The sequence below is a fragment of the Sus scrofa genome, chromosome 15, assembly GCF_000003025.6.
Source record: "Sus scrofa isolate TJ Tabasco breed Duroc chromosome 15, Sscrofa11.1, whole genome shotgun sequence".
Taxonomy (NCBI): Eukaryota; Metazoa; Chordata; class Mammalia; order Artiodactyla; family Suidae; genus Sus; species Sus scrofa.
The window spans coordinates 27,525,395-27,548,394 of record NC_010457.5 but is presented as its reverse complement, the minus strand read 5'-3'; the positions used below and the strand labels follow the sequence as shown (position 1 = coordinate 27,548,394).

General features: G+C 41.5%; 1 protein-coding gene across 1 annotated transcript in view; it reads left to right on the top strand.

The window, feature by feature from the left end:
* The window catches only part of CNTNAP5 (contactin associated protein like 5), an 865,036-nt gene that overhangs the window by 191,946 nt on the left and 650,090 nt on the right, over nt 1–23,000 (top strand). Inside the window, 1 exon segment of the mRNA XM_021075830.1 lies at nt 3,792–3,896. Coding sequence (XP_020931489.1) covers nt 3,792–3,896 — 105 coding nt within the window.

The following is a 23,000-nucleotide window of genomic DNA, read 5'->3' as shown; positions in this document are numbered from 1 at the left end:
CAGCCAACCATGGATGCTGTAGTACTGTAGTATTTGTTCACTGTTGACAGAATCTGGTGTAAGTGGATTTGCACAATTCAAACCTGTGTTGTTTAAGTGTCAGCAGTATTGTCCTCATTTATGTTAGATCATTTCTCCTCTGCTTGAAGAATAGGACATGTCTGGGAGCTCCCTCCTTGTGGTGCACCAGGTTAAGGATCTGGTGTTGTCACTGCAGCAGCTCTGGTCCCTTTTGTAGTGCAGGTTCAATCCCTGGACAATGAAATTCTGTATGTTGTGGGCTAGACCAAAAAAAAAAAAAAAAAAGAAGAAGAAGAATACACACATCTAAAAATCACACACACTTACTTTTGGGTTTGAAATGCTTGTATGGAATGCCCACATTCTCTCTCTCTCAACTTTTTTTTTTTTTTTTTTTTTTTTTTGCTTTTTTAGGGCCGTACTTGTGGCATATAGAAGTTCCCAGGCTGGGGGTCGAATCAGAGCTACAGCTGCCCACTGAGCAAGTCCAGGGATCGAACCCACATGTGCACGCTCATGGATACTCGTCGGGTGCATTACCACTGAGCAAAGATGGGCACTCCCTGGACACATTCTCAATTCCCAACCATGAGGGGTAATTGGATCACCAATTTGAGTCTATACTCAGTTTACGTGACTTGTCAGGTTTGTTCATGTGACACCAGGAAGACAGTGAGAACTACCTATTAGCCAAGGAAGGGGAAGTTTTCTTCCTTTCTGATCGAAGCTTTCCCATTCATATCTTAGGACTAGGAGTCAGAAGCTCAGATGTGTTCTCTAAAGCTACTTCATTGTGCAGGGTCCCTGAGGAAGGGGTTCTGAAGTATCCCCTCTGGACCTCCCCATTTGTAATGGCTGTGTTCGATGAGTTTACCATTTTCCAAAGTGGAAACACTGACCCGGAGATGCAAGGAAGGTGCATTTCAGAAGAGGGAAAGGACCATAAGGAAATTAGCAGCTGATGTCAGTGGAGCTGGAAGCTTCCTTCTCCCTGAAAAAGGGGTCAGTTGTCAGCGTTATACATGGAGAGGATAAACAACAGGGACTTACTGTGTAGCACAAGGATATCCCAAGATAAACCTTCATGGAAAAGAATATGAAAAATCGTGTATGTATATATGTATAACTGAATCATTTGCTGTGCAGCAGAAATGAACACAACATTGTAAATCAATTCTACTTCCATAACAAAGGGGAAGGTGACTGCACAGGGCTGGAGGGACAGGGATATCCTTTGTCTGGATGTCTGTATAAGTAGGTACCCATTTATGCGGCTTTGGGTGTAGTGTTGGTGAAACTCTCCTAAACTGTCTCGTCTTTTTATTTATTGTTTCCATCTTCATATTTCTCAATGGTCTCCAAGTTCCTTGACACCTGAGACTCAATTTTACTCAAATTTATTCCCAATGCCTATTCGGGGTCTAGCATAAAGTGAGACCTTATAAATATTTATTGAACTGAATTAAATTGAATTGACTAGGTCACTTCAGTTTCTACCCAGGGAAAAAATCGGGTTAGGTGCGCAACACTCAAAAATGTCATCAGCGACACACTGGAGAAAAAAAAAAAAGACCCTAATAAAAAAGGTAGCAGTTTTATGCATGTCATATATTTAAGAAATATATAGAGTAAAATAAATATGGTCCTTGACCTTCACAGATCTTCAATTTGCTTGTGGAAGTGGGTATTTAGACTGCAGGTTATTGGGAAAGGGTGGAGGGTATGTTGTCTGAAATGGGAGGGTTGCTGTAGCTGCAGATGTGGATAGATGAGGCTCACAACACAACTGCAAAGAGAAGTACTTTGCGGTGTTTGGTGTGTGTGTGTGCGCGCGCGCTTGTGTATGCCCCTGAGGCTCAGTTCAATCTTCTGCACTCACCTGTGTCCTGATGATGAAACCAGCATAAGCCAATGGAAAGTTTCCATTGTGTTCAAATTGTTTCCTAACATATAACTAGAGTAAAAACTCATGTTTCCAAACCAGTATGTTGGGAGAGTGTGTGCACCCCCTCTCCCTTGCATCTTATGCCTGGAGTAATTGGCCCTGAGTCCTGCTTCCTATTTGCAGAATAATCGTAACCACTGAGGTGCCCTTGCTCTGATTTTTGTGTTTTTCCTCCTCACTGAGGATCTGGCTCTATTTTGTTTTGTCAAGTACCTCAAAATATTTTTCAAACATTTTCCTCTGGGAAAAACTCAAAATACATTTTGCCAGTTGATTTGTTAACACGTTTAACAAACAAAAATTCAATCCTTATGCTTCCCATTAATTTTCCTGCAATTAGATAAAATACCACTCTCCAAGAATTTGCTGGGTAAACAAGTGACCTCATAAATCCTGTGTACAATTTCTTTCAAAAAATGTCAACTCGGCTCTTCCTGAGAGCCTTTTATGCCATGAAGTTTATTTACTGAATTAACAAGTTTCACAGGTGTTTTGACTGAGGTATGTTTAGATCTCATGAGCTCATTTTGCAGTGTTCTACAAGATCAATTGTATTCAAAATAGAAAAACACGAGTTCCTGTCGTGGCTCAGTGAAAACATCTGACTAGTATCCATGAGGATGCAGGTTCAATCCCTGGCCTCGCTCAGTGGGTTGAGGATCCGGCATTGCCGTGAGCTGGTGATGTAGGTCGCAGATGCGGCTCAGATATGGCATTGTGGTGGCTGTGGTGCAGGCCGGTGGCTACAGCTCTGATTTGACTCCTAGCCTGGGAACCTCTATATGCTTCGGGTGCAGCCCTAAAAAAAGACCCCCCCAAAAAAATAGAAAATGGTAATAAAATGTGGGGGCTGTTATGTGGATTGATTTATTCATTGATTGATTCCCTCCTTCTTTCCTTCTTTCTTTTCATCCTTCTTTCCTTTATTCCCCATTTCATTCTTTCAATAAATCCTCATTGAAAGTTTATTATATGCCAGATTATTTGCTAAGATCCCACAAAGAGCATGTTACCTGCTGGCGAATGCAAACAAATAAGTGAGTAACCAGTTACAAACTGTTCAGAAGAGCAGAGTCCTGTACAGGGATTAGATGCTAAAGGTCCTCTGGAGGAATATGTCTATATTGTGAAGACGGCATCTGTGCCCATGGCCCCACCCTGTTCCACATGTGGAAAGCATCAAAAAAGCTTTAGACAGACCTACCACATTTAGGGAAGGCTGGAAGTATAGCTGCTGAAGGAAATGTCAGACTCAAAATTGTACAAGACTGGGGACTATTCCCTGCCAGTTTTTAGACTAGAAATGAATTATTAAAATTAGCACTTCATTTCCCAAAGACTTTTGTACAACTTGGAATGAAACATCCTAAGTTATTTTGTCCCTCTAGATAGAACTATTACAAGAGTCCTTAGGGACTAAAGATGGGAGAGTAGTTAAACCAAGCTCCCCATTTTGAAACGGTTTCTGCTCTTACAGCAGAAGCTCACTGGCCATATCGTAAGGCTTTGCTCAAGTGGTTGATTAAAGGAATAGAAGGCTAGTTGGACTTTTGAGTTAGACACATCTGGGCAAGAATTCTGGTCACACTGTTTTCTAGTGTTGTGACCTTGGACAAACTACATAACATCTCTGAACTTGAGTTTCTCCAACTGTGAGAGAAATTTAATGCCTGTGAGGAGTGGATGAAATAGCACAGGGATACAGGTAGTGGCCTTGTGCAGAGAAGGTGGTTAATAAACGGTGGTGGTGATGTTTTGATTCCTCTCTTTCTGGACCATTTCTTGCTAACAGAATGTTCTCTCCCTCTCTCTCCTCTCGTTGTAGACAACTGTGATGACCCATTAGCATCCCTGCTGTCTCCAATGGCTTTTTCCAGTTCCTCAGACCTCACTGGTGCTCACAGCCCAGCTCAGCTCAACCGGAGAGCTGGTGAGTAGGTGACTGAAAGTCTAACGGCAAGTGCTGAATGAGTACATAGTGAGTGGATGGACGAAAGTGGGCATCTATGTGTGCTGGGATCATGTCCAAGAGCAATGCTCAGGCGAGGACTGGGTGGAGAGGTGCAAATGGAATGAAGCCATGTTCCCTAGCACATAATGGAAATTCAAAGTACATTAGTTGCTGCCCCCCTAAACCCACCTTATTCTTCTTTGATTATCATGAGGCCTTTTGTGAAAAAAATTTTTTTAATTTACTTTATTTTTATATTTTCCACATCTAACCTAAATAGCTACCAATATATATCATGATTATAGCATGTTATCATAAGGAAGAATGAAATCTACCAAGATTTTTCCTTCAATAACTTTAATAATTACAATATAATAAATGTTCCTGGCTTAAGGAACATCATTAAGGAAAAGTAAGAAAATACCAAAACGGCAGTAGTACCAGCTAGAGATAACTGTGATTAAATGTTGATTGAGTATCTTTTAGCATATGAGGGAAGTTAGGGCAGACACCATTAACTAAGGTCTTATATGAAATGTGTTTAACAAATATGAGGCTGGATGTCTGGAGAGGTATATTTTAATTCACATTTATAATGGGTGTGTGTGTGTGTGTTGTAACTGAATTTAAATTTTTTTTTCCATTGGTGATTATTTTCATTAGAGTATAATTTACAGCGTTGTGTCAATTTCTGCCATATAGCATACTGACCCAGTCAAGAATATATGTGTTCTTTTTCTCAGCCTAGGGAACTATGTCCAGTCTCTTGGGGTAGAACATGATGGAAGATGGTATGAGAATGGGATTTTTTTTTAATTTTTGAAGACTTTAAATGTCTGATAATATTAGTTTACTTAACATACCTAATGAACACTCTCAACTCTTTTTCGAATTGAGAAAAAATTCCTATGCAGTTCCAAGAGGTACAGTGATCTTAGAGAGTTCATATTAATTAATGTTGACTCTATCTTCCCATTGATATATGAGGTCAGTCACATTAGTAAGTTTTCCAGTGTTGATTTGTCTTTACATTTTGGAATAAGTCCTAGTTGTGCTACTGATATTATTTTTATAAAGTGCAGAGTGATTTAATTCGTTAACATCTTCATTTCCAATTTTGAATCTCCATTGATAGCGAGATGGAGTTGTAATTTTTATTTGTATATATGTATTGTGTGTCTCATACTACACTTCGCAAGTATTCTGGTATAATGAAGTCTATAACTGAAAACTTAGGAAGGTGTACGTCTTTGTCGAGGAAGGAGTTTAAGGATGCTATACTAAAGGGTAAAGGATGCACAATCAAAGACCCAGTAGGAAAACAGTAATAATGGTTTTGTACTAATAATGGCCTTTTCCTGGGTTCTCTGTGCCAAAAATTTTATAAAGCATTTCACCCATATTATGGTATTTAGTCTCCACAAAGATACTGTAAGGTAAGCATTGTTATCTTCTCCCCTCAGAGAGGTTTCCTAAGGCTCAGAGTAGTTGTACAACATGCCTAAAATCCTGCAGCTATGAAGGAGAAATGGTTGGATTCACAGCTCAGCCATCTGAATCCAAAGCTTTTCTCTGACCTTCACATTAGCAAATTACTTCATTCACACCGGTTCAAGTGGGGGTGTATTAAAAAGGAGAAAGTTCTGGAAACTGATCCGCCACAGTTCAAATGCTGGCTGCAGTGTTCTGCAGCCTGCAAGTTCTGTAGGCACCTGTGAGTCACTTTCCTGCTCTCAGAATCACGTCTCTATCTGTACTGCAAACCAGTGATGCCAGCCTTGAAGCACTGGGTGAAGACGGAGAGCAACTCATGGGTTTGAAGCTACTTCCCACTGTGGGGTGGAGATGTGGGTCTGCCTGTCATTTCAGGAAGAAGCACAGGTTGGCAGATTTCAACATAGGGTGTCCCACAGGGCATCCAGAGCGAGAGCTGGTCACAATCCCACCCAGTTGCCTGGTGGAAGATGGTCTTTCTGGCCTCAGTAGCTCCTGGGAAGTTTCTGGGGAAGCTGTGTGTCTGACGGTACCCCCCTAACATACACGTACACAATGGGCAAATAGAGACAGGACACCAAAGTCTCCGCTTCATTTTACCCTAATCATCCTGCTCGTGGGGGAATGTGGAGCCTGAGCTCAAGGCTAGCTTAAGTGCCTGCAGAGGAGACTGACCTTGCCTCCCTCCCCCCACTTAGAGTATGAATCAAGAAACCATCCAAGGTACAGTCAGAGAGCTGCGGGGTGGTGGTGGGGAGCCTGTGGCCAAGAAGCCAGCCCCTCTCAGGACTGACCGCCTCCCTTCATTCACCGGGCCAACCATTCCCATTGGGGAAACTAAACACAGGCTCAGGAAGATACTAGATGACCAGTTCTCATCCAAACACTGTACATTTGAATAACCTGGAGAGTTTTATAAGTAGCAATGCCTGAGCCCCACCTCCCTGTATTCTGAATTAATTGTCTGGAAGGGGACCCAAGAACAAATATTGATAAATTAAATAAACACAAGCTTCCCAGCTGATTCTAAAATGCAGCAAGAATTGCAAGTTACTAAATGGATGAATTCGTGAATAACAGTTCTATCTATTAATATTTATTAATCACCTGTGCCAACCACTATGCTAAAACTCTGGCATGTACCTGGTAGAAATAGGCACGAACCTTATTCATAAAGAGTTCACATGGGTAATGCAAATTACAACATAATGAATAGCTAACATTTGCTAGTGATAATATTGATGTCATTATTTTGTCATATATGTAATATAAATGATGTATGTATGTATATATATAGGAGAAAATATAAAGGTAGTTAAATATATATACATATATACAATATAAATATGTGTATATATATGTATATATAGTAGGATATATAAAGAGAGTTGAATATATACATATGGTTGTGTATATAGAGTCAGAGACATATATAGAGAGAAAGGTGAATATATACATCGTTGTTTTTATATATATTTGTATATATACATCCATATGTAATATAATATATATACACATGCATATATGTGCATATGTAGGCATATATACTGAATGTAGTAATATATGTGTATATACACACATATATAATACATATAGAGAATAATACATACAAAACTAGTTCGTGTCATACAAGACAATAAAAATTGGGGCTTTATGTCTTCTCTGTTGGACAAACATTTATGGGTTAACATGTAGCTTCACAGTATCTAAGGTATTAATGGTATTAAGAACATTTTGTCAAATATTTTCTAAATAAAAAATTTAGAGAGTTGAGGAAACTGTAATTTTTTATTTACATTGAAAATGTCAGTATAAAGTAAAGATTTATTTGTCTCCTTCTAACAACAGAGTTATGTGCTGTCTGTCCACTGAAATGGCCTGGAGGTAATTAGAGACCTGTCTAGTGAAGATGTTTTTCTACATGCCCCCCTTTAAGCCTTCTTTTTTTTTTATTATTTTAACAAAGGAAAGACATCAAATATACCCCAAACAGCAATTGTTCTGCATGGTTTGAAATCTAGGATAATGCTGGACATATGTGGAAATTTCAAGGAACATCTTAGTTTCAATTTGAATTCTCCATATACTGTTTTAAACAGCAGGTTCACAGCCAGATGCTAAATAATTGCTACCAGCACTGTCGTTATAAGTTCTGACTCCTCCCTGAATGGAAGGATCCTGTGCGTGGTTTATAATCCTTCTGTTAGCGGCTTGTGCCTACCAGCCTGCAGCTAAAAATCACAGCGATATGCTTAGCACTTGCCATGAGGCATCACTGTTCTAAGCCCTGAAGGCACATCAACTCAATTCTCACAATTACCCTCCATGTCAGTGTTATTCCTACTGTTATCTTGATCACACAGATAAAAATGCCATAGCACAGCGAGGAAAGAAAAGAATGTTAGAATAAAATTTTTAGGTAAGTACAAAACTAGTTCGTGTCATACAAGACAATAAAAGTTGGGGCTTTATGTCTTCTCTGTTGGACAAATATTTATGGGTTAACATGTAGCTTCACAGTATCTAAGGTCTAATGAACCAGCGAATAGCAACACCAAAGGGCAGGTACGTTCTTCTTAAGAGTTAATCAATCGTTGAGCAGACTTGTTAAAAATTGCCCCAGGATGATATAGAAGGAACAAATTGTACTCTCTTTTGATTTCCAAGTTTGGGATATTTTAAAAATATACTCCGTTCATTCATTCATTGATTCATTCTCCGATCTCAATATTTCATGAATTCCTTCCACTCTTCCCTCATTCAGCCTTCCTCAGGGAACTTCTTGGTATGTCAGGATGGACTCTTCATGGTACCACTCACTTCTGTAAAGCTAAGTCTTTGGCACACACTGTACAAGGGTAATTAAAGACGACTTTTCCTCCACTGTGTGCTCAGAACACATCCCTGACCTCCATCAAGAAGAAAGAGGGCCCAGCTGGTGAAGCTGTTATGTCAAAGCAGAGTTCAATTCCAAAGTTGAAAAGAAAAATATAGACAGGAAAGTGAACAGTATCCTCAGACCCCCAGAACTAAGCCAGTCTGAGTTCTGTTGGGACAAACTCATCTTTCTGAGTGAAACATGTCCTTGGGAATAGCCTTTGACCCTGGGACTATTGTGGCTGCTGAGGACTGGCCAGCTCATGGAACCAGGAGGGGGATTAGATGGTCGAACCCCCTGTGTAGTCTTAACGCAGCTATCTCATATAGGGAAGGAATTGGCCAGATGCAATGTTTGTTCTCTCACTTCCATGTCCTCCTCCCATCTCCTCCCCACACAAAGAAATAAAAAAGCAAAGAAGAGAACACATTACTTTTAAAAAGAGCAACCAAACACCTGACACTCAGGGTCAGATCACCACTAATGGAGGTTGCCAAATCAATCTCTGTAATTGTAGCTTAGGAGAGATCTGATTTTGTCAAATGTGATTTGTTTTGTGGAGAGAAAGATTTTGATCCAGGCTTAAAGTCAGCTGGGCTGTGGGAAGTCCTTCCTGCCAGCAGGACACAGGGGAACTGGTACCCCAGCACGAAACTGCTGTGCTGTGGGTTAGACCTGCTGGAGAAGGAAAGGAAGTTTTGATGTTACTCCAGGTGATCATAAGGCAAATAGGAACAGACATCTCTGGCCCCACAAAAGGAGAGGTTTGTGTTTTCCTTTCCCATCCTCTCCCCTCCACCAACAGAGTCTTGCGAACAATCACATTCACCATTTTTTCCCCTTGAAATGTTAGTTCTTCCTCCTCACTTAGTGTCAGTGTATTTTTGAGATGCTTGCCTGTGTAAGTTGAGATTGTGTTTCTAGCGTGACAGTTGTGTTGCCATGGAGAATTTTATTTTCTTTCCCCCCCTTTTTTTTATGTCAAGGCAATTTCTTCTTCCTGGGCTCCTGGACCAATGGAGAGGCTTGAAAACTTGCCTCCTTCCTCCCTTTGGCACAGAATCAATGCCCATTTTTTCCTTCCCCCTTGGGCAGCACCTGGGTTGCAAAAGGCTAAGGACCTGTGAAGGTCTTGGGAGGTTGGTTTTCATTGTGGTGTTGGTGGTCCCTCCTGAGGACATGTGCATTGGGAACAATTCTGGCATTGGGCTCCTCAGAATTAGGACATCTGCACTTCAGGGATTTTCTCCAGACACCTAGGGGATGGTCCTCAGAAGCCAGTTTCAACTACAGTACCTGCTTGCAAAAGATATCTCTGGATTGTCTGAGCCAGACAGGATACGGACAAAATCTAATTGGTTCAAAAAGACAGTGAGATGTACAGAAATCTGTCACCAGACTCCCTTCTCTCCCTTTAAAGGGCCCTCTCCTTCTTCTCAATCTCAGCACATTTTCTTTCTTTTGTCTTGTCCTGGCCACCCCAGGCATGGCACATTCCATGCCTTATTTTTTGCCTTATACCTTCTCTCTCTTGTCCAAGTGCAGACTCTGGGATGTAATGTGGGCCTGATGTGGGAGCTTATTGGAAATGCAGAATCTTGGCCTCTGCTCCAAAAATCTGGACCAGAACCTGGGCTGTAGCAACTGTTGCCGAATGTTGTTCAAATTTGAGGTGCTCTTTACTGGTACATCCCTGAAATCCCTGCTTCTTTCATTCTTACCTCCACGCAGGAATGATGGAAGGGAGTCAAAGTGGCTAAGTTATTATGCATAAGGAATCTAACTGGAAAATAGAAACTTAGCTTCCTTATTATCATTATGTCAGTACCTTAGTTGGCATTGTTCACATTTTTAAAGATTAGAAAATAGATTCAGGAGTTCCCGTCATGGCTCAGTGGTTAACAAACCCGACTAGTATCCATGAGGATACAGGTTCCATCCCTGGCCTCTGTCAGCGGGTTAGGGATCCAGCGTTGCCATGAGCTATGGTGTAGGTCACAGATGGGCTCGGATCCGGCATCCCTCTGGCTGTGGCATTGGCTGGTGGCTACAGCTCTGATTCAACTCCTAGCCTGGGAACCTCCATATACCGCAGGTACGGCCTAAAAAGACAAAAAAAAAAAAAATGAGGAAAGAAATAGATTTAAAGCACTCAAGTCACTGACCTAGGAGAGACAGCTAATTATTGGTAGGACTTGGGTTTGAATCTAATCCTCTCTTCTCCAAGCTAACTAATATCTTTATTGATGTTGATCTGAGATCTAAGTTGTTGTTGACACGAGAGTCACCCCTCTCAGGTCATTCTGGCATTGTCAGCATTTTAACCACGAAGACTGGATATTTAGGGATCAAGGATGAAAGAAAGACTAGGACTCTGTGCCTCCATGAAAATCAGACTGTGGTCTAATATGCCTGTGGACAAAACTAACTTGACCTAAATATTTAAACAATGCCCTAGGCCTCTTCTCTTCCTAGGACAGCTAGAGATCATTGAGAGATACAGAATATACATCTTCTGCTATTTAATAGGAGCCTTGGGACCCTGTCTTAGATGGAGGCAAATCCAATGTGATGACCTTCTTTCCATTCAGACAGGATCAGTGCAAAACAAAATCATGTGAAGAGCGGAAGGAGGAATCTTTTTGTTTTTAAGTTTTATTGAAGGATAGTTGATTCACAATGCTGTGATAATTTCTGCTGCACAACAGTGATTCTGTTATATATATATATATATACACACACACATCCATTCTTTTCCAGATTCTTTTCCCATATAGATCATCATATAATACATGGTAGAGTCCCCTGTGCTAGGCAGCAGGTCCCTGTTGGCCAGTCCTATGCATATTTTTGCTCCTTAATAATATAATGCTTCAGAGACTTACATTCATCAATATTTGGCACAATGGACGTGATTGATAAACCCAGGCAATTCACCTTTTATTTTGTCCCTCATGACTGGTCACTTCCCATGAAAGGCCAAGTGGATAATATTTCTTTTTTTCTTAAATTTTTTTTTTTTGGCCACACCGTGGTATATGGAATTTCCTAGGCCAGGAACTGAATCCAAACCACAGCTGCAGCAATGATGGATTTTTTTAACCTACTGCACTGGGCCAGGGATCAAACCCATGCCTCTGCAGCAACCCAAATGGCTGCTGTTGGATTCTTAACCTACTGTTCCACAGTAGGAACTCCAAGTGGATATTGTTTCTAAAAGGCAATCTTCAAAATGCTAGCTCAGTGAATCACCAACCTGATGTTACAACGCCAATACTTTGCAAAGGGAAAGGCTCTTCTTTCATTCTTCATTTCGGTGCTTTTAACTTAAAACATTCTAAGTTAAACACATCATAATGGAGTTAGGAGCAAGGTAATCTATGGCATACACCTGTCTAGCAATTGGCAGTTCACTACGTGTTTGCAATGAGAGTCATACCCAAGTGGAAAGAAGTTACATCTGAAGAGCGTATTGTGTGCTGGATTCTTTCTTGGTCTAACCTGGAGTTCCTGGGTAGGACCTACTCAATCCATTTACTCAGTCTCTCCAGAAAATATTTTTTACTTGAGGCACTGTGGAAATGACATTAAAAAGATAAGCTAAGAAAAAATAAAGAAATAATTAATAATAATAATAATAATAATAATAATAAGAGCTAAAAATTGTTGAGTCCGCCGTGTGGAGTGAAAATGGTGACATGTAACCAACTCTAAGGAACTGGAAAATAGGAGTTGATGTAAATGTGCATGTGCAATTTAGCTTTCTCTATTCTATTTCCAATATCCCTTATCCCATGGTGCTTTCAAATTACACTTTTCTGATTTATAGGATTCGTTTATGCAATCAGTTGATTATGCCTGGGCTTTATTTTTCTAACCAATGTACATGTTTGGTGAAAATCCAGTTTTAGAAGAGTCCTTACCATTTTTTTGCTATGGACTTTCTTCTAATAAATCTCTTCCTCAAAAATACCCACAGCAATCAGCTATTATCCTTGGGGTATCTTTCTGAGAGTAATTTCATGTGAACATAACAGACAACTCACCAGAACGAAAAACATTCACCAGCTTGAAAAATATCAAATTATTGAGACTAAGCACATGGAGACTGAAAGGTGTCTGTACTTCTATTTCTTGAACAGTGTGGTAGTCATGGGATGTTTACCCTGTAATGATTTAAGCTAAATATTGTTTGGTGAAATTTTTCTGTATCTGTGTTTTATTTTACATTTTTAGGAGAATTAAACATAAAATGTCTTACTCTACATAAAAGGAAGTCCCTAGTGGGGATAGGCTCCAGGGCAGATGAATTCAGTTCAAAGATGTTGATGCAGGAAGGGGACCCCTTCCAGGGCCTTTTATGGGCTCTTGTCTAACATTAGGAAACGAATTGTCTGAGAGACCCATGTGCTGACAAAGCAAAAGACTTTATTGGGAAGGAGTGCCTGGGGCGGGGGAAACAGCAGGGTGAGGGGACCCAGGAAACTGCTCTGCCACATGGCTCACAGTCTCAGGCTTTATGGGAATGGGGTTAGTTTGAAGGTTATCTCTGGCCAGTCATCTTGCATGGCCTGTACTTGGTCTGGATCAAGGTCCTTCTTGGTGGTAAGTGCATCTCTCAGCCAAGATGGATTTCAGCCAAGCATCCTGGGAGGTTGGTCATCTCTTCCCTCCTACTGGCCCCTCCCAAATTCTTCCTGTTAGTCCTCAGGGCAGCACCATGTCCCTCACCAGGGGCTCCTGTTGTGAGGCAGCTCATGCAAGTGGCTATTGTGACCAACCAGGGTAGATGGTTTCAGTCAATGTTCCCCTAACAGTTTCATCCCCAGTGTCAGCATCCTTCTGGAGCTAATAGTCCTGTCCAACATCTCAGCAGACACAACAATGCTCTGGGAAACAGCCCATGGCCTCTGTAGCCTGGGTATAAGCCATCAAATATGACCTTTCAAAACAGCAGTATGATAAACACAACCTAGGAATTTGTTAGAAAGTGCAGATTGTCTGGACTTATTCCACACAACCTGCATGAGAAACTCTGGCAGTAGGACCAGGTAATCCCTATTTTTCCAAGCTCTGTAAGCAATTCTGATGTGCTGAATTGCTTGGGGCAGTGAAACTCTTCAAGAAGCCAAGCTCACTCAATCACTCCTCTGCTGCATCACCAGCAGGTTTTCCTTCAAGTCTAATTATATGTATTTGATCACATGTTCACTTCTGAGCCTGACATATTCAGGGGGGATGGGATGACCTTGGCTGGCTCTAGAAATGATCTGATATGGAGTAAGAATAAGTGATGAGGTCTGTTCTCCCCACCACCACCCTGTTAAGCTGCATCTCTTGCTATTTTGATGAGTTATATTGTACCTCTTCTAATCAAAGAAGTCGTTCTCTGATGGAAATTTGAATTGAAGCCAGAGTTCTTTTTCCAATTCCAGATAACATTCTTGGGGTCACAAGGACAAACTCTAGTATTTAACCATTTTGTTGTGCCCACAGTCTTGACATCTATGTGCTGACATGTATTATCTTGATCCTGGTAAAGTAGATACTAACTACATTATTTTCATAGAAGCAGGAAAATTACTTCTCGAAGTCACAGAATAGAAAGTGACCCTTTCAACTCGGTCACCAGGCTTAGCCTAGACACTATCTTTCAAAGAAAGTGGCCTCAGGAAACCAAGTTAAATGCAGTCTGCTCAACTGTGCAAAACATGCTATTCACAAAAGAGAAGTTTTAAGTGGCAATGCCAACAATATCAAATCTGTGATGTTAAGTGACTTTCTATTCCACTTCTGCATTTTCCCTTCAAAGAACTTGGGAGAACTGGGGTTTTTGGTTTGTTTGTTTTGTTTTATTTTGTTTTTTTCTTTGTTTGTTTGAAAACAGGAAGAGTATCTTAGCTGGCTGCTCCATTGTATAACTATATGGCTTTTCTCATTAAGGGAACTTAGTAATCCTATATTCATTAAGCAAGGAATAAGTAATCCACTACACATCCTCTAGGCCTGAGCAGCCAATGGATAGAGTTAAACTGAATTGATTTGACACATTAAAATAAAGCTCAGCTCCCACCACTTTGTAAGACAAATTCTGGAGCAGTGGTCACCAATAGAAATTTCTGCAAGGATGGAATACTCTTTGCAGCCTAACAGGGGAGCCACTGGCTACCCAGGGCTGATGAAATATGGCTATGCTACGTAGGAAATGAAGTTTTCATTTAAGTTTTAAATTAGATTAAATTTAAACAGTCACTGGTGAGCAGCAGCTCTCACATTGTTGTTGTTTTTTGTTTTTTTTTTTTTTTGCCTTTTCTAGGGCTGCTTCCCACGACATATGGAGGTTCCCAGGCTAGGGGTCCAATCGGAGCTGTAGCCACCCGCCTACGCCACAGCCACAGCAACGCCGGATCTTTAACCCACTGAGCAAGGCCAGGGATGGAACCCACAACCTCATGGTTCCTAGTCGGATTCGTTAACTACTGCACCACGACGGGAACTCCCGTGTAATTCCAGAGTCTTTTCAAGTTTTATATACATGACCCTCTCACCTAAGTTTATAAAATGCCTAGGTGTTCTTGGTGTTTATGAATCAGTCCTGACCTGCAAGGGATATAAATGTGAGATATCCTCCTTGGGGCTGAACTTGACCTTCTCCAAATTCCAAAGGCCCTCCTGCTGGTCTTCCTAACTTCCGGTGTCACTTCTGACCTATGAACTGGAGATGTGCTTTCCTGATCTGTGGGGGCTGTCAATGGCTCTAGCTTTCACAAGGGAACATGGTTTTAGTAAGACATCCCAGATAAACTATCTGTGTAGTGCATATCAGAGAAGTAACACAGCTCCCATCTCCAAACACAGACACACAGTCTCGGGGCCAAGCGCTGGCACTGTCATGGAGGCTGCAGGTGTTCCCTTTCCCCAGACTTCACCACCCCAGTAAGAGAACAAGAGCTTAGAAGCTGAGCTGAGCAGGGCTTCCTCTGCAAATTATTCATGGGACAGTGATCTCTGGAGACAGAAGATTTGGAAGGCAGCAGGGGTTTGAGGAAGCTAGCAAGATGTGTGGTCCCAACTGAAGCCCAGGTCCCTTCAGATGCCAAGGGGAAGTTCTGGACCACAGATGGCACCTTGAACGCCCAGTCCGCTTTGAGCCTTGGGAGCCTCATTTTGAACCTTGTATCATTCAGTCACTGGCTATGATGGGGCTGGGAAGTGGTAGTTTCCCACTTCAAAATAAAAAGCTTCTATTTGGTAAAGGGAAAACCTCCAGAGGAGGGAACCGCCAACATGCAGGTAGTGGTCAGCCAGCACGCAACTGGGGGGGCAACTCCATCTGCTAAAGGGGATCAGGGTGGAGCCCTCAGGATGTGCCCCACAGATATGTCCAAACCCAGTAACTGTACCATCCCTTCTCTGCCCAAGGCATGTTCTCTGTGCCTCAAACATAGCTCATCCGTTCAGCAGCCTGCAGTCAATATTTGACCCTGGTTTCCTTCTTCCCTGGGTATATAACCTAAGGGCATGCTACAGCAGTGGATGGAGCTCACCCAAAGGGGTCTGGCTCCCCCACCTTTCTGCCTCACCTCACTGCCCTCACTGGCTTCCTGGGGTCAGTTCCCAAAGGAACTACTTACACCCAGATCCACACCTCATAACTGACTTCTGGGGAACACAAGCTGAGCCACATAGAGGGTCCCCCATCCCCATCCCCACCAACATTGCTCTGGAGGCAGCCTGAACTGAAATAACTGGGTTCCATGTGACCCAAACTCTCTCTGCCTTACATGACTTTCTCTCCCTTATATGACTCTCCTCTTATGATCACCTGTGTTTTTGTCTGCAAACTGCCCTCAATAGGGACGCTCTAGATCTTCCTACAGGTTTTTACCTCTTTTGAACCTCACAGGGTGTTTGGTCAAGCTCCCACTTACTTTTCCTCCACGAAGCTGCCTGGCCCCTAAATACATGTGCAGGTGGAAGTGCAAGAGCCTGGGAGTTCTCGCTGTGGCTCAGCAGGTTAAGACCCTGACATAGTGTTCACGAGGATGCGGGTTCAATCCCTGGCCTTGCTCAGTGGGTTAAAGATCCAGCGTTGCTGAGGCTGGGCAGAGGCTTGGCAGAGGCTGGCAGCTACAGCTCCAATTCAACCCTTAGCCTGGGAACTTCCATGTAACCCTAAAAAGAAAAAACAAAGTGTAGGAGCCTCACCAGGGCCATTCAGCAACATAGCAATACCAAGGTCCTATGACACGTGCCCAGTGGCAATAAATGATGCCCAGTGTTCCAGCTGACAGGCTTCTAGCCTCAAACGTCCTGACCCAGCCACAGGTCCTACTAACCAACACTCCAAATGAGGTGGGAAGCCTTCCTAGGGCTACCAGCACGTGTGTGACTGCTATTTCCACTCTTACCCACGCTGTATGAAGTTAAATATTCATGGGACGGCCTCTGTCTTACTCATTACTTACCATCACCAGGTAGCTTGTCCCTGAAAAATCTTGAATCTTGGCTTACAAGGCACCAGTGTTTAACAATTAGTGATGCAACAGGTTACTCAATCTAACCTCCCAGTCATCTGTGAGAATATACCCATAGCTTTTTCAGGCCTTGTGTAAAGCTGGGGGAAGCACATGCCTAGGAAAGCCCTTCTCCACAAGGTTTAATTTAGGGTTTTTAAACACGGCCAGGCTGTGTGCTTAAAACAGATTCGGCTTGAAAATGCTATGTGTTAGTGACGATTTTAGCTCCTGTTGGTCTTGTCCTAAATTAGCTCCTTTTTTGGAATGCTAGTTGTAAAATACTGCTTAGCAGAGATGTGCAATATAATCTGTTTTGTGCCCATTTCCATCAGTCAATTCTCACTTCCCTCTCTGAGTTAGAAGTGGAAATAAGGGATGAAAGGGAGGGATGTCTGCATTATCTACCAAGTTTTCTGATTCATGAGGAGATCCGACCCTTGTATGGAAGTTGGGTATGAGCGGCATATGGTCCAGGGCACTGAGCAGGATACTGGGTCTCTAGTCTTACTGAAGTCTCGCTTAGAATTGTGCATGAGGGTAACTTCCTGCTTGCTTAAGACATCGGTCCATGTTATCACCTCAAGCAGGGACCAGAAGTCTGCAGAATGGGGTTGAAGAACAGTCTCCCCATAGAATCTGGATGAGCTCAGTGACCCTGTAAGCCTAGTTTATTCCCCAGCGAATGGAAGTTAAAAAATCCCTATTGCAGATTGCTATGAGAATCGTGTGACACTGAAAACAATGTGAAGTGTGGTCATGTTTCTAGAGAGAATTGCTTTCATGGAGAAGAAGAAAAAGGTGAGGGTGCACCATCCATGCTGGTGAGAGGCTGTGGAGCTGTGTGGTTAGGAACTTGGGCTCTGAGTCCCAGTTTTCCAGGTTTGAATGCCATGTTCTGCCACTTACCTGTTGTGAGATCTTGGAAAAGCTGACCAATCATTCTAGCCTCAGTTTTATCCTTCTGTCAAATGGTAATAATGATAATAATACCAATCAGGCAGAGATCCTGTGATGCAGAGTGAGTCACGTGTCTTCCAAGTGCCTAGGGTAGTGTCAGGCACCAAGCAAGGACTGGCCAACTATCAGCTAATGAATGAACACTCCAAGAGCGTGTAGAATCGGGCTGATGAGAAGAAGCAAAAGGGGTAACGCAGTGAAAAGAAGTGCTTAAGCAAAAGCAAAGATGGGTACTTCTGAATTCAATGTTTAGATTTCCTTGACAATTGCAAGTCTGACTTTAAGTTTCCATCAACAGAGGAATGGATAAAGAAGATGTGGTACATATACACAGTGGAATATTACACAACCATAAAAATGAATGAAATAATGCCATTTGCAGCAGTGGATGGACCTAGAAGTTATCATACTAAGTGAACTTAGACAGTGAAAGACAAATATCATATGATATTACTTATATATGGAATCTACAAAAAAAAAGGATGCACATGGATTTATTTGCAGAATAGAAAGAGACTTACAGAATTTGAAACCTATGGTCACCAAAAGGGATAAATGGGGGGGAGGGAGGGATGGACTGGGGGTTTGAGATTAGCATATGTAGACTGACATATATGGAATGATTGGCCAATGGAGACCTGCTATATTAGCACGGGGAACTTTTCCCAATATTCTGTTGGTGTATGTGGGGAAAGAATCTGAAAGAGAATGGATATGTGTGCATGTATGACTGGGTCACTTTGTTGTACAGCAGAAATTATCACAACTTTGTATATCAAATATACTTCAATAAAACTTAAAAAGAAAAAAAAAAGTTTCCATCTGTATTGGCAGGGGAGGAGTTGGGGGATCATATTGGAGAAGAGTGTCCATCTCTAGAGTCAGAGGCGATTACATGCTGCTTTTGTTTTTGTTTGGAATAATCAAGAATAGCATGTTGGTTATAAGCTAATTTGGATCATTCAATGAATAAACAATACAACTCCTATTAGTAAAGTGCTAGAACTGAAACTTCAGAAGCTCTTCCATCCAGCATTTCTGAAACCGCTCAGCATGTCCTAAGCCCCTCTCTCAAGATGCAGATTCCCAGCACCCATTGTCTAGGAGTGGGACAAGAAGAGTGTCTGTGTGACAAGTACCCCAGCCATTTCTGATGATTTAGCCCCTTAGAGAATATCATTGAATCCTAGCTCAGGGACAGAGCTAGGTGCCAAGCCAGGACTCCTAGCTTTCAGTTCCATCTTCTTCCCCAGAGTAAGCTATGATGCTTGGGGTGTTCCAGAAATCAACAAAGCTGTAGCCTGTAGCTCATTCAGGACCCCATGTTCTAGATGCTATAAAATTCTAAGGTGGGGTTATTTTGCCCTTCAAATCATCATTTCCCTTTAGAATTCCATTCCAACTGCAGGATTGATGGGGATTTGCAGTTAATGACCACCAATACTGTGGCCACAATTACAGAGGTCCCTACCTTAGTTCACCTTGTCAAACAAAAGTCTTTGTATATATGTTACACCTCAATTTAGAAAATAGTTCAGAGACAGAAAACTAGTTGGGATGTGGTGTGTCTTCAGGGCAACTGCAAATAGTATCTTCGGCTACTCTCATCATTCGTAAAAACACATTTATTGTTTGGTGGAAGGAACAAAATGTTTGCCATAGCAACCATGGCAACCCTGGGTGTCTTGCCTATTAGCTATAACGCAGGGAGCATCTTCCACAGCAGGAAAGAGTCTTTGGCAATTATCACCCAAAGAGTCCCCCTCCACTCATAGAGCTTAAGCTGAAGCTCCCGGGTTTGGAAAATTCTTAATTTGATGTGTTAATGGATGCTAAGAGTAACAATTCCATTTTGGTTTATTTGGGGGGGATTAATAAGCTAATGTCATTACTATGGGCAAAATGGAAATGTGATTTTCTTTAGACAAATTTGAAGGAATTGTTTTAGTATTAATTCCCCCCATTAATCTTTTTGTATTGTTATTTTGAAGATAACACTCAAGCATGACTAGGAGTCAAGTTGTGGTCACTAGGGGTTAAAGAGAAATAGTTAAGGTTTGGGGATTTTCAGTTCAAAAATTGTGATGGCTCCACAAAGAGTTCTGTGTTATGCCACCAGCTGTCAAATTGCTACATAGATTCTTTGTGCAATAAGCCATGTAACAATGAGTCTCAGTGTATAAGAGAAAGGGATGCTTAAATAGAAAATACATCACCTGCGAAAAAGCATAAAAGAATAGTCATTCATATTTTCCTCTCTCAGAAGGAACAATCACACACATTTTTTTGATATTGTTGGGGTCATATAGTTTACACAACCTTGCTTTTTTTTACTTAAGAGTAAAGAAGTCTCATGTAATGAGCAGCTGGAGGAACTGCGTGGAAATAAAGAGTAGGCTCAGAATAATGTAGATTTCTCAGAAATGTACTGTCTCCAGCTTCTTGAGCCTCCCTGCCAGTTTTGAGAAGTTGGGAGAGGGCAGGATGGATTGGAAATCATGATATATTGGCGAAGATGAGGGGTTGATTGAAAAAAATGTGCTTCTGGACCTGGCATCTCAGAATCTCTGCTCAAATATCTCCTTCCTCTGCTTTTTTCCTTATTGATTGTCTGTATTTTTAGAAACCTTTTTACTGTTACATAATAGTCTCAAATATCTGTGCCTGGATCCTGTGCCAGGTGCTCTCAACTTGCTGGATCTCTGTTGCCCCAACTATCAAATGGGAATTATTTGATTTATGCCACAGGATAGTGCATATGTATGAAGTAAATGAAACTGCAGGATCAAATAGATTCCGATACACAATAGTTACAGCAAAATATATGTTTAGTTGTTCATACTGCAGTTTGCTCATGATGGTACAAGAACATGGATCTTTCCTTGCTGTGGTCCTGCCTTCTAGGTCCTTGGCAGCTGCAGCCTTCCGTTGGTCAAAGGGGAAACCAAGTGGGGAAGAGACCCGATGGCCTGAAGGAGACACATCATCTTCCCACTGACATGTTTTTTAAATAATACATTATTTTTCTAGATATTGTGATGTTTGCTGTAGTTTCAACTTTTGAAATTTTGAAATTGGTTAGATTTTGGCTTATATAGTGTTTTAATTTCTATGTTTTTTGGCCTTGGTGTATATCGGTTTGATGTGGGATCTCAGTTCCAGACAAGGGAAAGAAACTGGACTGCAGTGAAAGGGCTGAATCCTAACCACTAGACCACCAGGGAGCTCCCCGCACTCACAGTTTTGTTGGTAAGAACTTGTCCATAGGGCCATAGCTCACTAGTACTGAGAGCAGAGAAGTGTAGTTAAGCTGGGCATGCTCTGTAGTCCTATTACTACAGATGGAAGGGAGAAGGAGCATCAGTGAATCTCATGCCCCTGAATTCACATCCTGCAAAACACTTAATAAAAGACATTCTACAGTAGTAGCTATCTTTCCCTTCATTGAAATCTTCTAAAGGAAGTGAAAAAAATAATTGTTATCAACAAAATTTAATAGCCCTCATTATTTATCAGGATAAAATCAATGCAAAACTTGTAGGATGTGCTTGCAGGATATGGTCAGGGTGGGGCCCACCTCATGTTCTCTGCCCCTTGGCTCACCTGCCCCTCCCAAATCGAGTGGGGACCCAGCCAGGGAGCAGAAAGTCCTCAGTAACAAAAGGGGTCCAACTAGCTCCTCCTGAGATGGTGAGAAAGCAGAGGGGACAACACTAATGTGATTTTCAAGACACAGGCTGAAATACAAAGAGATTTATTGGTTAATTCCTCTACAGTAAAAATTCAGTGAGTCACCCAACCTGATGCCCTGAGCAAGATTCTTACCAAAGGGGCTGCTTTACCCCACCCCCACCCATGACATAGGTATTCTTCAATGGATTCCACTTAGGATTCAAACGTTTTGTGAACTCCTGGGTCAGTAAGAATGAATATTGACCTCTATTCTTTATTATTTTTTTAAATTTTAAAACAAAAAGCTATTAAAATATAGTTGATTTACAATGTTTTGTCAAATTCTGCTGTACAGAAAGTAGCCCAGTCATACATCTATATATACATTTTTTTCTCATATTATCTTCCATCATGTTCTATCACAAGTGATCGGATAGGACCTCATCACTTATCCATTCTAAATGTAATAGTTGGCATCTGTTAGCCCCAAACTCTCTGTCCATCCATTTTCTCTCTCTCATCGTGTCTCACAAGTGTCTTCTCTAAGTCTGTAAATCTGTTTCTGTTTTGTAGATAGATTCATTTGTGCCATATTTTAGATTCCACATATAAGGAGTTCCCGTCGTGGCGCAGTGGTTAATGAATCCGACTAGGAACCATGAGGTTGTGGGTTTGATCCCTGCCCTTGCTCAGTGGGTTGAGGATCTGGCGTTGCCATGAGCTGTGATGTAGGTTGCAGACATGGCTCGGATCCCGTGTTGCTGTGGTTCTGGCATAGGCGTGACTACAGCTCTGATTCGACCCCTAGCCTGGGAACCTCCATATGCCGCAGGAAGCAGCCCTCGAAAAGGCAAAAAGACAATAAATAAATAAATAATAAATAAATAAATAAATTCCACATATAAGTGATATCATGTGTTTTTGTCTTTCTCTTTTTGACTTAACTTCACTTAATATGAGAATCTCTAGTTGCATCCAGGTTGCTGCAAATGGCATCATTTCATTCTTTTTTATGGCTGAGTAGTATTCCTTGTGTATATGTACCATGTTGTCTTAATCTGTTGATGTACATTTCAGTTGCTTTCATGTCTTGGCTAATGTGAACAGTGCTGCAGTCAACATGGGGGTGACTATCTTTTTGAATTAGTAATTTCTCTGGATATATGCTGAGGGGTGAGATTGCTGGATCATATGGTAGTTCTATATTTAGTTTTCTGACAAACCTCTGTACTGTTTTCTATAGTGGTTGTACCAATTTACATTCCCACCAAAAGTGTAGGAGGGTTCCCTTTTCTCCTCACCCTCTCCAGCATTTGTTATTTGTAGACTTGTTAGTGATGGCCATTTTGATCATTGTGAGGTGGTACCTCATTGTGGTTTTGATTTGCATTTCTCTAATAATTAGTGATGTTGAGCATTTTTTCATGTGCCTGCTGACCATCTATATGTCTTCTTTGGAGGAATATTTATTTATGACCTCTTCATTCTTATGTGGCATGAAAACAGAACAAAGAAGCAAGAGTTAATATTGATCTACAAAGTTCCAGTGTGTCAAGTAATAAA